Source organism: Aquila chrysaetos, chromosome 5 (assembly GCF_900496995.4).
Source record: "Aquila chrysaetos chrysaetos chromosome 5, bAquChr1.4, whole genome shotgun sequence".
In the NCBI taxonomy this organism is placed as follows: domain Eukaryota; kingdom Metazoa; phylum Chordata; class Aves; order Accipitriformes; family Accipitridae; genus Aquila; species Aquila chrysaetos.
The window spans coordinates 14,172,038-14,184,781 of NC_044008.1; the positions used below are offsets into that span (position 1 = coordinate 14,172,038).

General features: G+C 42.5%; 1 protein-coding gene across 2 annotated transcripts in view; it reads right to left on the bottom strand.

Annotated features, from left to right (window-relative positions):
• The window catches only part of RELN (reelin), a 305,081-nt gene that overhangs the window by 55,694 nt on the left and 236,643 nt on the right, over positions 1–12,744 (bottom strand). For both annotated transcript variants that reach the window (XM_030014298.1, XM_030014297.2), the window contains exons 31-34: positions 7,474–7,550; positions 3,216–3,374; positions 1,161–1,349; positions 666–939 (exon numbers count right to left, since the gene is read on the bottom strand). In XM_030014298.1, coding sequence (XP_029870158.1) covers positions 666–939; positions 1,161–1,349; positions 3,216–3,374; positions 7,474–7,550 — 699 coding nt within the window. The remainder of the gene's footprint in view (positions 1–665; positions 940–1,160; positions 1,350–3,215; positions 3,375–7,473; positions 7,551–12,744) is intronic.

Below are 12,744 nucleotides of genomic sequence, written 5' to 3' on the forward strand. Positions count from 1 at the left end.
TTTTTACCACTGTGTTTTCTTGGTGGTGAAATTTACAGAGGCAATGTGTAAGGTGCTTTGAAGATTACAGAACTATTCAGAATAATGGTAAGCAATATCATAATCATCTGTTATTTCTAAACCAGTGCACGGTTTTATTCAGAGAGATGGATGCCAGCATATCTGCCACATCCATTTACAACCATGTGATATCACTAGGAGGCAGGCAGAACTCTCTTCCAGGTCAAAAGGGCGGAGGTGGCACATCCAGTAACATGTGTTTTGACTTGCTGAATGCCATGACTAACATGCCTAAATGTTGGATGACAACTTATATGCAATGACAGAAAATACTTTTATATGAAAGGATCGGTCAGGGCATTAATTCTTGCTTCTTATTGGGTAAATGTTAGAAAAGCTTGGTGTAGCATTCCTGTTCTTGCTGTCATAGATTATAGGCAAGACTTAAGAATTCACTCATCCAAAGTTGTTACTTCCTTAAGTTCCTGCAGTTCACACTATATCTGATGTAATATTTTGAAGTGAAATTTAAAATTCCGATGGCGTGACAACACACATTGAATAATTTAAAAGACATGCAGAAAACTCCCAAGCTGGGGGATGTTTGCTCAAATTAGATCAGCAAAATCTATATCATGCTAAACAGCCAGAAGAACAGTGCTCACTTGGTTGAGGGTGGGAGGTAGACTGTAATTCTCTTCCAGTTTTGGAATCTTTCTGAAGTGTAGATGGAGCTCTCCGTGTAGTGCTGACAGCCAATGGTTGGAGGGACGCACTCCTCTGTCACCAGGTGCCAGTCTCTCCCATTGTTTAAAGAATACTGCAGGTGAATGCTATGGGAATTGCTGTATGGCTTGCTGCAACCCATGCTCAGCTCAAACTGCAAGAAAGTGGAGGCTGATACGTGGAAGTCCCAAGTCTCCGCATAACGAGGTTTTCCTAAGAAAAGAGAAAAACAGACAAAAAAAAGTATACCTTATGCATATGCTTTCAGTAGTCATTCAAATGTTATCTGTATTTTCACCTTTTTTCAGCCTTCTCTTTCCTGCAGATTACTATATACCTGATTTTTTCTATAGCTCCCATCTTGTAAAAACTTGACCCATAAATAATTTGTAAAATAGACTCGTACAAATGTAGCAATGTTTGGTGACACATACCAGTGTTTTCACTGAACATCAGAGCTGTATCCATAGACAGGCAGTCGATGTCTACTTGACCTCCTTGTATTCTGTACCAGCTTGCTTGTAAATCCACAGTTCCATCAAATTTATCCTGGAAGCCAGTCTGAGAGCTGTCATTCATCCCAATAAGGACATCATCCAAAGCCCACTGAGCTGAATGCTTCCCTATAAAAAGCAGAATGGGCAGGTTAGTGGAGTCTCTGTAAGTTATTTTTTATGCCCATATCCTGTGTTCACCCAGTGAGCACTGCTCAGTCATGTAGACTGAGCACTGTTAAACAAGACTAAGTCATCGCTCAAGGATGAACCTGGACTCTAGAGTATGTTTCTATTTTGGATAAACACAGGTATTTCCCTCTTAATTTCTCAAGCTTCAGTGCCTTCATCATCATACGCTCTTCCTGTGTTTGAATGAGACACTCCCTGAGCCTCTGGATTGGGGATTTTCATTTTATGGGTCAAAACCTTCCTCCAGTTCCCCACAGCTAAATCGAAAAGGCCTCTGTCTAGTTCCCAAAGTACCTTTTGTATGGAAGAGGATAGTACACAAAGGAAAATGCTGAAGGCTCTTGATATAGATGATAGTCATAGAAGTGCTCTTCACTTTCTCCTTCCTGAAAACCTCTCTTTTCTTGCTCTCCAGCCTACAGGCATCTCAGTCTTGACAATAAATTGTAAGCTCACAGCAATGTGCCAGGACTTTTGTCTTGCCAGTATGAGGAATGTGGGTCATGGCTGATAGGGCCACTCTGCACTGAGTTATGGCAGACAGAGGACAGTCTATGAAGGAGTTAATATCTGTAATGAGGAGTGGTTGTCACCTATGGGCACTGGTATGGAAGGTGGTATTTCAACCTCCAGTCATAAACTCTCCCTCTTACTAGGAGTCACAGGACTGCCATCAGGTGGTCTTAGAGTGAATGCTCTCAGCCAGGACAGATGTCATCTAGGTGCCCACAGAGCAAGCAGCCACAGGCAGGACACAGGTAGGGAGCAATTGGTCTGACATCGTGCCATTCACCAGTGCAAATGATCGTGGCAGAACAAGGGTCTGTGGTGCACAGCATTTTTCCCAAATGAACTGGCTCCTTAACTAAATCACATCCCTCTTGCTTTGCCTACTCTCTTGTCTAGTGAGGACAATTAACTCCAGCACATACATTGTAAGAAAATGTACGAATAAAAAACAGCCATCAAAATGATAAATGATATCCAAGAAGCTGCATACCATAATTACCTGAATGTAAGCTGTGTGCTTTTCTCCCCAGGGAATTGCTGTTAAAATGTACTCTGCTATACTTCTGAATATGACCTTATATTACCTGCAGGGATCCAGGAGCTGCTGTCTTGCACAAAGGCAAGACACTTAATCAGGACACATTTAATAGTGGTAGCGTGCCCCCATGCAAGGTGGTAGCTCTCACAGCGGCTGTAGGTATCAGTCAGCATCAGGGATTTACTTTCAGCTGAGGATGCGGGAAGTGGCTGAGTGGGCTTTGGAGGTGCAGCAGAAGGCAGGGGAGCAGGGCGCTGGGACACCAGAAATGGCAGGGGATGGGGGTCCTGTTTTGCAGCGTGGAGATATTAAAATAGTGAGATGGGAGCCACCAGGTAGGCAGATTCAAGGCCAAGTTATGCCTCCTCTTCCAAAACAGAGTAAAAATGAGATAAAGTGTGTAAGCCATTTTGCATCCCAGGTCACTCTATACTCAGGTAAATCCTCTAATCTTATTTAGGCTTTTCTGTGTAATATTGTTTTCCTCTCCCCTTTGTTATGTCTCAGCATCCTTGGTTTAAACTTAGCTCTTACACAATTTTACTCTTAGCCCACTATTCCACTTGTTGCTATAAAGAAAATCATGTCTGCAGCGTGACTGAGGAAAGCCTAAATATGTTCTTACAGCACCCAACTGTTCACCATACTGTATTTTTGGCAAGCTGAGGTTTCTGCAGAACACGTCCACACTGAGAAGCATTGACATGTGGGTCATGTAAAGCTGCTTAATGAATTTTTAGGATGGTGTTGCTTACCATGTTGTGGCTGCCACCAGCGGAAAGCAGTGGCAGGGGTTTTGGCCTCCCGAGGTAAGTCTATTGAAACAACTTGGGGTTCCAGGTACGACATGAAGTCCAGCTCTCGCAGCAAATGCCAAGTGATCCCGTTGTCATTTGTGTATTGAACAATAAGCCCTATATTTAAAATTAAGAAAGACAGTTAGTCTGACTGTACAGAGCAATGGGGGACAACTCTTCAGCCTGTGCTCAGGAGCTGCCAATCCCCGTTCAGTGCACGTGACTTTTGGCATCTCCCCATCCCTTTTGGCATCTCCTGGTCCAGGAGCATTTTGTGGACGAAGTCCTACTGCAAAGGTGATGTGGGCTCACCAGCTGCCACACGTTGTCTTGCTTGTCTTCACCAAACTCAAAGGATCAAATCTTTTACTACCTCGGTGAAACTAACGATTGTACCACAGAAACGATAGGAATAATGTGACATTCTTCATATATTCAGTATTTATTTCATGTTGGGTATCCTTGCAGTTTGTGTGGGACACTGAGTTGTAATTCTGATAGCTGGGCTCCCAATATGGGTAGTTCACAATGCTCATGCTACCTATGCAAGCTCACAGCATCCTTAAAAGTTAATTATCATAGTATTTAGATAATTTAAGATAGTCTTGGTATCTATCACACAGTACGGCAAATACTAGGACATAGCAGAATTTTGAAGTCACTTATGAGCTCATCAAAGGGGATAATACAAGAAAGAAGCACTTAAGTATATTTCTTCTCTTAACACTCTTCTATACAGGAGTATGTTCAAAGAAAGGATTTTCTTGTGTCTTATACTGGTGCAAATGAGAGAAGAATCAAACCTTCACTGTAATCTGTGCTGAAAGATGACAGTTCTGAGTCAGTATCAATGTAAATGCCACACATCAGGAAACAGTCCACTGATGTTAAATGATTTATACTGAGAGGAAAATGAAGTTTTCTCATCTACCAGATGTCAGTGGTCTGTTTTCATTAAAAGGTGACATTATAATGGGGGTCTGCTACAGGCCACCTGACCAGGAAGACTGAGCAGATGAGGCCCTCTATAGACAGGTAGGAGCAGCCTCACGTTCACAAGCCCTGGTCCTCATGGCGGACTTCAACCACCCCGATACCTGTTGAAGGGATGACATGGCAGGGCATAAGCAATCCAGAAGTTTCCTGGAATGCGTCGGTGATAACTTCCTTCTCCAAGTATGGAGGAGCCAATAAGGAGAGGTGCTATTCTGGACCTTGTGCTCACCAACAAGGAGGGGCTGGTGGGGAATGTGGAGCTCAAGGGCAGCCTTGGCTGCAGTGACTGTGAAATGGTGGAGTTTGAGATCCTTAGGGCAGCGAGGAGGGCGCATAGCAAGCTCACTACCCTGGACTTCAGGACAGCAGACTTTGGCCTCTGCAGGGATCTGCTTGGTAGAGTACCATGGGATACAGTGCTGGAGGGAAGAGGAGCCCAAGCAAGCTGGTTAATATTCAAGGATCACCTCCTCCAAGCTCAGGAGCGATGCATCCCAACGAAGAGGAAGTCAGGCAAAAACACCAGGAGGCCTGCGTGGATGAACAAGGAGCTCCTGGACAAACTCCGACACAAAAAGAAAGCTTACAGAGGTGGAAGCAAAGACAGGTAGTCTGGGAGGAATACAGAGAAATTGTCCAAGCAGCCAGGGATCAGGTTAGGAAAGCCAAAGCCCTGATAAAATTAAATCTGGCCAAGGATGTCAAGGGAAACAAGAAAAGCTTCTATAGGTACATCAGTGACAAAAGGAAGACTAGGGAAAATGTGGAACCTCTCCAGAAGGAAACGGGAGACCTGGTTACCTGGGACATGGAGAAGGCTGAGGTACCCAACAACTTTTTTGCCTCAGTCTTCACCAGCAAGTGCTCCAGCCACACCACCCAAGTCGCAGAAGGCAAGGGCAGGGACTGGGAGAGTGAAGAACTGCCCACTGTAGGAGGGGATCGGGTTTGAGACCATCTAAGGAAGCTGAAGGTGCACAAGTCCATGCAACCTGATGAGATGCATCCACAGGTCCTGAGGGAACTGGCAAAACAAATTGCTAAGCCACTATCCATCATATCTGAGAAGTCGTGGCAGTCCGGGGAAGTTCCCACTGACTGGAAAAGGGGAAACATAACCCCCATTTTTAAAAAGGGAAACAAGGAAGACCTGGGGAACTACAGGCCAGTCGGTCTCACCTCTGTGCCCAGCAAGATCATGGAGCAGATCCTCCTGGAAACTACGCTAAGGCACATGGAAAATAAGGAGGTGATTGCTGACAGCCAACATGGCTTCACTAAGGGCAAATCATGCCTGACAAATTTGGTTGCCTTCTACGATGGGGTTACAGCATTGGTGGATAAGGGAATAGCAACGGACATCATCTAGCTGGACTTGTGCAAAGTGTTTGACACTGTTCTGCACAACATCCTTGTCTCTAAATTGGAGAGACATGCATTTGACGGATGGACCACTCTGTGGATAAGGAATTGGCCAGATGGTCGCACTCAGAGAGTTGCAGTCAACGGCTCCGTGTCACAGTAGAGACCAGTGATGAGTGGTGTTCCTCAGGGGTCAGTGTTGGGACTGGTGCTGTTTAACATCTTTGTTGGCGACATGGACAGTGGGATTGAGTGCGCCCTCAGCAAGTTTGCCGATGACACCAAGCTGTGTGGTGCGGTCGACACGCTGGAGGGATGGGATACCATCCAGAGGGACCTTGACAGGCTTGAGAGGTGAGCCATGGGAACCTTATGAAGTTCAACAAGGCTAAGTGCAAGGTCCTGCACATGGGTCAGGCCAATCCCAAGCACAAATACATGCTGGGTGATGAGTGGATTGAGAGCAGCCCTGCAAATAAAGGACTTAGGGCTGTTGGATGACCAGAAGCTCAACATGACTTGGCAATATGCTTCTGCAGCCCAGAAAGCCAACCGTATCGTGGGCTGCATCAAGAAAAGTGTGACCAGCAGGTCGAGGGAAGTGATTCTCCCCTTCTACTCTGCTCTGGTGAGACCCCACCTGGAGTACTGTGTTCAACTCTGGGGACCCCAACATAAGAAAGACATAGACCTGCTCGAGCAGGTCCAGAGGAAGGCCATGAAGATGATCAGAGGGCTGGAGCACCTCTCCTATGAGGACAGGCTGAGACAGTTGAGGCTGTTCAGCCTGGAGAAGAGAAGGCTCTGGGGAGACCTTATAGCGGCCTTTCAATACTGAAAGGGGGCCTACAGGAAAGATGGGGAGGGGCTCTTTAACAGGGAGTGTAGTGATAGGACAAGGGGTAACCATTTTAAACTGGAAGAGGGTAGATTTAGACTAGATGTTAGGAAGAAGTTCTTCACTGTGAGGGTGGTGAGGCACTGGAACAGGTTGCCCAGAGAGGTTGTGGATGTCACCTCCTGGAAGTGTTCAAGGCCAGGTTGGATGGGGCTTTGAGCAACCTGGTCTAGTGGAAGGTGTCCCTGCCCATGGCATTTGGGTTGGAACTAGATGATCTTTAAGGTCCCTTCCAACCCAAACCATTCTATGATTCTATGATTCATGCAACTGGACGACTTTACATGGGTAATCTGCTCCCAAAACTCTGCTGATCCTTCCCAAACACAAATATCAGCCCCCTGTCCCAAAAACTCTAAGCATGTGGATAAAATAAGGGAGGAGCCAGCTGGGAAAGATGAATTTCTTTAGACTAAATATTTATTCAGCTGTGACTTTATAATTTTGAATTTCAGGTAAATCATGCATGAGCTTGAGTTGGAAGGCAATCTTTTATTAGACCCACTGGTGTAGTTGAGAAGCTGAACAAGTTTTCAGGCACACAGCTCTTCTTCAGGTCAGAAATGGAGGTTGCCCACTTTATCCTGAACTCTAATTTTATTCTTTTTATTTCAGACCTGAAGAAAGTCCTACGTACTTGTAAGTTTACCTGTTTTCCAATACTATCAAGCAGTTTAATAAAAGCTATTACTCCTTATCTTGTAAATGTTGTCTTTCTAAACCATCACAGCTCCAACAGTTACTCCTACTGATAGATCACCGTTAGGTTTGGTGGAAAAAGTTATAAATACAAATGTGGAACAAAAGTAAATAGTTTTCTGCACCATTTATGAAAACTGAAGAAGTAACTGATTTATGTTAAAAATAAGACAAACTTTTTTATTTTGTAAAGGCAGTAAAAGGCAAAATCACTGTAGAAGACCGAAAATACAAAAAGCTTATAAAGAAAAGCAGCTTTACCTTCATTCCTGGCTCTTGGTCTGTTGCAGGAGTTACCAACAGCCTTGCTTCCAATTTGTACATAAAATTGAACTAGCCTGTTAAAAAAATTAGGGCAGAAGAGAAGTGTAAGTATGTTCTGATAGTGCAAGATCAGTCAGGATAACTCTCCTCTCTTAGCTAATGTGGCATTTTCAGTTAAGTCATTATTCCAGGCTTATTGATTAGGTAATGTTCCCAGTGAAATAAAGCATGGCCATAGTAAACAGTGAAGGATCCAAGACAGAAGAAGGTGATGTGGTTTATTGATCCTGCACCTAATAAATGTATTGTTGGACTGAATAGCAGTATTTAGCAGTTCCTTCTTTCACACAAAGATGAAAAATCTCCAAAGCAGGCAAATCTGCTCCTTACATCTGATCTTACCTTGACTTCTTGTAACTGGAAATTGGTTTAAGCTTTAAAATACAATATTAGAGTTTTAATAAAATTATTATATCCTCACTAAACCACCAATCCCCTTTTGGTCCTTAAACTCTTGATATAAACAATTTTCAGTGAAAAGCGTTCATGGGACATTTTGTGAAGTAGACCTTTTGATTTTGAACCTATACATTTTGATTTCATTGAATATCCTCTTGTTCTTATGTCATGAGACAGGGAAAAAATGTTCCTGATCTGCCTTTCTTGCAACCTTCCCTGTAGTCAGTGCTTTTATCACTTTCCTGCCTTCTCTTATTCCTTTCTACTGTAAACCATGGCAACCTTTTCATCTGTCTCTCTGCATGAAAGTTTTCCCATGTCCTTGATTTTCCCCATAACCTTTTTCTGCAACCATTCTAAAGCTGCAACATCCCTTTGAGACAGTGTTGCTGGTTTTATTGACAGAACTTTGGATTAGCCTGGAACACCCCTATTTAGCTATATTTGAATTAATAATTATCCCATCCTTGTGCTCCAAAATATTGTTAATTTTTTTTCTCAATCTGCAGTGGTGCCCTGGTATCCTTGCTGAACTGATATTTTTAATTGTGACTCTGTGGTGTCAGAGTAGTTTACATTTCCTCTTAGATGCGCACTATTGTGCTATGTAACAGCAATTCATTTCAATCAATGTCCTGCTGCTCACTCACCAAATTTCATTGCATGTCTCCATCATTCATCTGAGTCTTATCTGGTCATAACTAATGTAAAGAGCATTGAGATGATTGAGAATGCCATTGCCCCCTCATCTATCTCACAGGTTGTCTGTGTTGCACACCTGAAACAGTGCCTGAACAGAGCAGGGAACCTGGACTCATCCCTACGATGAGCTTTTGCATGCTGAAAGTTGGTGATGCCATTCTCCTCCTTGTTTCCTAGCCAGTTTTTGACTGAGGATGATGCCTGCCTGTTGTGTTATGACTATTGGTGTACTCGCTGATACGATGTTTTTGGGAAGCAATTGCTTGTCCCTTGTGCTGGGGGTGTCCTTGTGGAGCACATAGGGTGAGATGGCATTATTGCCAAACAGGGGTTTTGAGGGAAAAAAGGATACAAATCTAAAGTATTTATAAAGCCTGCAGGCTTTATTAATTCTACTGCTTGTAGATATCTTCTTTATTTTAAATACTATTTCTGAGGTGAATTTGTATCTCTGTGTGAAGAAACGAGGCTTCATTTGTCACTCAAATAATTCCCCACAAAGATAACTCTGAAAAGAGTGAAAACTTTAGGGGATCTGGTCCTAATTTGTAGTGATATCAGTAAAATCACAGACAAGCCACAGGACTACAGCCAGGCCCAGTATGGTGCAGACAGGACTCCAGTTTCCCTCTGCTACATACACAATGTCATGATCCTCTTCTGGTTCTAAATCCAACCACACTCCGGTTCCGTTATCGAAATCTGTATCTCCTATCTGAGATGTTTTGTATATCCATAGCGACTAGGACAAGCCAGAATATACTTATCAGTCTCATTCATAATATAACCCCATAGATAGCTCAAGAGCAGACAGGCTCACAGTATTACACTATTTAGCCAAGTAGGTCCTATTGTTTGCTGCAGTTCTGTTGTCTGAGACAGTTTTCAGGCAAGAAAACACTAGACAGTGGTCTCAGAGGTGAAAAGATTTACAGTCCTATGATGAAATTCTTTTTTATTGCTTGCCAAATGTAAAGGTTGGTAAAAAGCAAAAACAAAAGACAAAAAAATCCCTTTCTGCAGAAGGGTGAATTGGTCCATCTGATCTGTAAGCATTTGACCCATAACAGCTCTCTGGGATGACTGCATACTCATTAGCAATGGAGTCTGTAATGCAGATGGGAGCCAAGTCAGCTAACAAGCCAGATGCCACTGCTTGGAAAAAAAAAATATATTCCATGGTTTTTATCTAGCTGCCAGGTACGTACTGTGTGCAAATGCTTTCACTGAACAGATAGTGAAAAGTGTCATAAGGGACAGGCCATCAAGATGGGTGGCAGTAGCTCATCAGTAACCAAAATGCATCCAGGTATCGTATTGTCAGTTAGGAGGATGGAAATACTGCTGGTGAAATTGTGCCTTTGGCACATTGGGCCATGCAAAAGGGAAGGGATGGAGAGACTCCGGGGGGGTTCTGAAGTGTAGGGCAAAAAATGGTCTGGGTGAGATGAATTTTGACACTTACAGCTCTCTTAGCGCTATGGGACATTCTCCTAATATCTGTGAAAAAAGTGTAGTCAATGATATAAAGGAATAAGGAGACAATAGGACAAACAAAGCTAAGATGATGATAGCACTTAATGTATATGCTAAACATTGAGTGCTTGTTTATGATCATTGGCTTCAGAGGGCAAGCTTTAGTTTTAAATGCTCTTAGCATGACACCTGAGTTTGGCAGTGCCCTGTTGGGGTGCTTCCCTGAGCAGCACCACACACCTTGGGCTGTCAAATCAACCCCTTTGGAGCAGAGCAAACTGGGAGCACCGAGCCACCATGCACCTCCTCTGGGAAGAGAAGGGCAAAGGGGAAAAGGGTCTTTGTACTTCTTACAAAAAAGGACAAAAATTCTTTACATTCCTTACATAAAATTTACACTTTACATTCAAGAAGCTGTAACTGAAGAAAGATGATAGGGAATATGCATACATTGGTCTGCAGGAATTCAGAATGAAAATAAAAATTTAATGTCTTGCAATATTTTTCATTTTTTTGCTCTTCCATGCCTGATTTAATGAAACAAGATCTTAAAAGGTCTGGGAAAACACTATTAACCTGAAAAATAAGAAGCTTAAAATCTACTGCAGGAGTTTCAGCCTTCCTATTCACAACTCTCAATCCACATATCTAACGATATGTCTTTCAAGGCATATTTTCTTGCTGTTTACTCAGTCACCAAAAACCCCCAACCAAAAAATCCACGCAAAAATAAAAGATAACTGTGCAGGGGCTAAGATGACCCCTAATAAGATAACCGAATTCTATGCAAGGCATTATTGAATGCAAAAAGTAATACCAAAATGGGAAAAAGTGCTTCCCTCTAATCTCCTCTTTCAAGTGACATTAGTTTTAGCTCCAATAATGGAAAAAAAAATTCTAGGCTGAGGAATTATTTTCTTTTTAGGGTATGGGTCTTTCAGTTAACCCCACACTCTCTTACAAACTTAGTCTGCCTTTGCTTCTAGTAAAAAAAGACCCAGTTAATGTTACAGATGGTCTCAAACATTAAACTGGGATGCACCCGTTCTAAGCAAGGTGTCTGAAGCTGAATGTCTGTTTTACATGGCCAACCTAGACTGCCTTATAATTAACAAAAAAAATACAAGCTTCCAGAAGACAAAGCACTGGCCTTAGCTAGACCCTATTTTAGGATGAGTTGCATTGCCCTTTTGAAGCAGCTATTCTCTCCTCTGAACATAAAAGCAGCCTGGGGTAATTGCTGTAGTCTAAGTCCATGTTCTGGTCAAGTGGCATGGGGTGGATACTACCCTTGAGCACACACATGGCTGAAGAAACCAAAAAAATCAATGTTAGTCCCATTTGTGTTTGAGATGACCAGTGTGTTTGTTCTGTCTAGCAAACAGCCCAGGGATGTGGCTTCAAGCTTGAAATGTTCAAGGAGGTTTAACTGCTCACTGTGATGCTTACAAAAAAATTAAATGCTGATTTGTTTTGACAAAATGACCAGTCGCAGCTGGACAGCAGCTCACATGGAGAGCACATGCTCAGAAGAGGGATCTTGGTTGCTCTTACCAGGTGTCCCTCTGGCCATTTATGTTCTTGGGGCAGTTTTAAGACACCAGATGACCATGTTCTTGTGCAAAACAGAAGCAGTGATAGATTTAAAAAGTCAAGAAAGAGCATTGTTCAGTATTTTAAGGCTTCTTTTGGCTTTTAAAATGGTTTGAACTCTGTAAAAATGGAAAGCTATAAATATGAATATCTGGCATTAAAATTGGTTTCAAAGTAATCTTAAAGCTAAAGAAAATCCTTTTCTTTTATAAAAAGATTTCTCCAGGAAAGAAGGAATAACTCAAAAATACTGTTTGAATATAGACTTCTTGATGATATGGTTACTTCCAATATTATGCTTCACAGGATTAATAACATAAGATTTAAAAAGACAGTGGAACAGAAGAGAAGTGCTCAGATCTTCCCAGAGTTCCAGTGCAAACATGTACTTGTCCAAAGCGTATTTGTCAAACAATTAATTAATTTAATTATTAAGTAATTTACATAATTATATAAATAATTCATGTTATTTGTCAGACATGCAGGGGACAGAGGAAAGGCAGCTGGTGCTGTGCTGCTTAGTGCCAGGGAGCAGCTAGGGATGTCCCCAAACCTACAGCACCCATACTGCCCTAAGGAGTGCCACTTGCCTGAGCTGGAGAGCAGTAGCAGTAACTTGTGGCCAATCTTTGCCAAGTGATCCCACAAATTAAATAATGCAGCAAATCGTGGCATTACTTACTCTTGGAGCGGTGTTTGTCAGGAGAAATATCTTTTGTTAAGCTAACTGTTATAATTGTAGGGTGGGCAAGGCTTCAGGTGCATGATGCCTCATGAGACTGGACAAAGCAGCAGCAAACTCCAGGCTAAATAATGGTTAGAATTAACAGCCCTTTGTTTACCCTAATTACATTAATCAATTAGACAATTTGAGAGAAAAAGGATAATTGCATCCAGTGGAGCAGGATTCAGTGGCAGCAGGGAGAGAGGTGAAGGCTTGTTAGCCTCTTGGCTACACAGAAACAATTTACATTCCATTTTTTTACACTGCTGACAAGTAGACTAATTCACAACATCTGGCAAGTAAACAACAGCTCA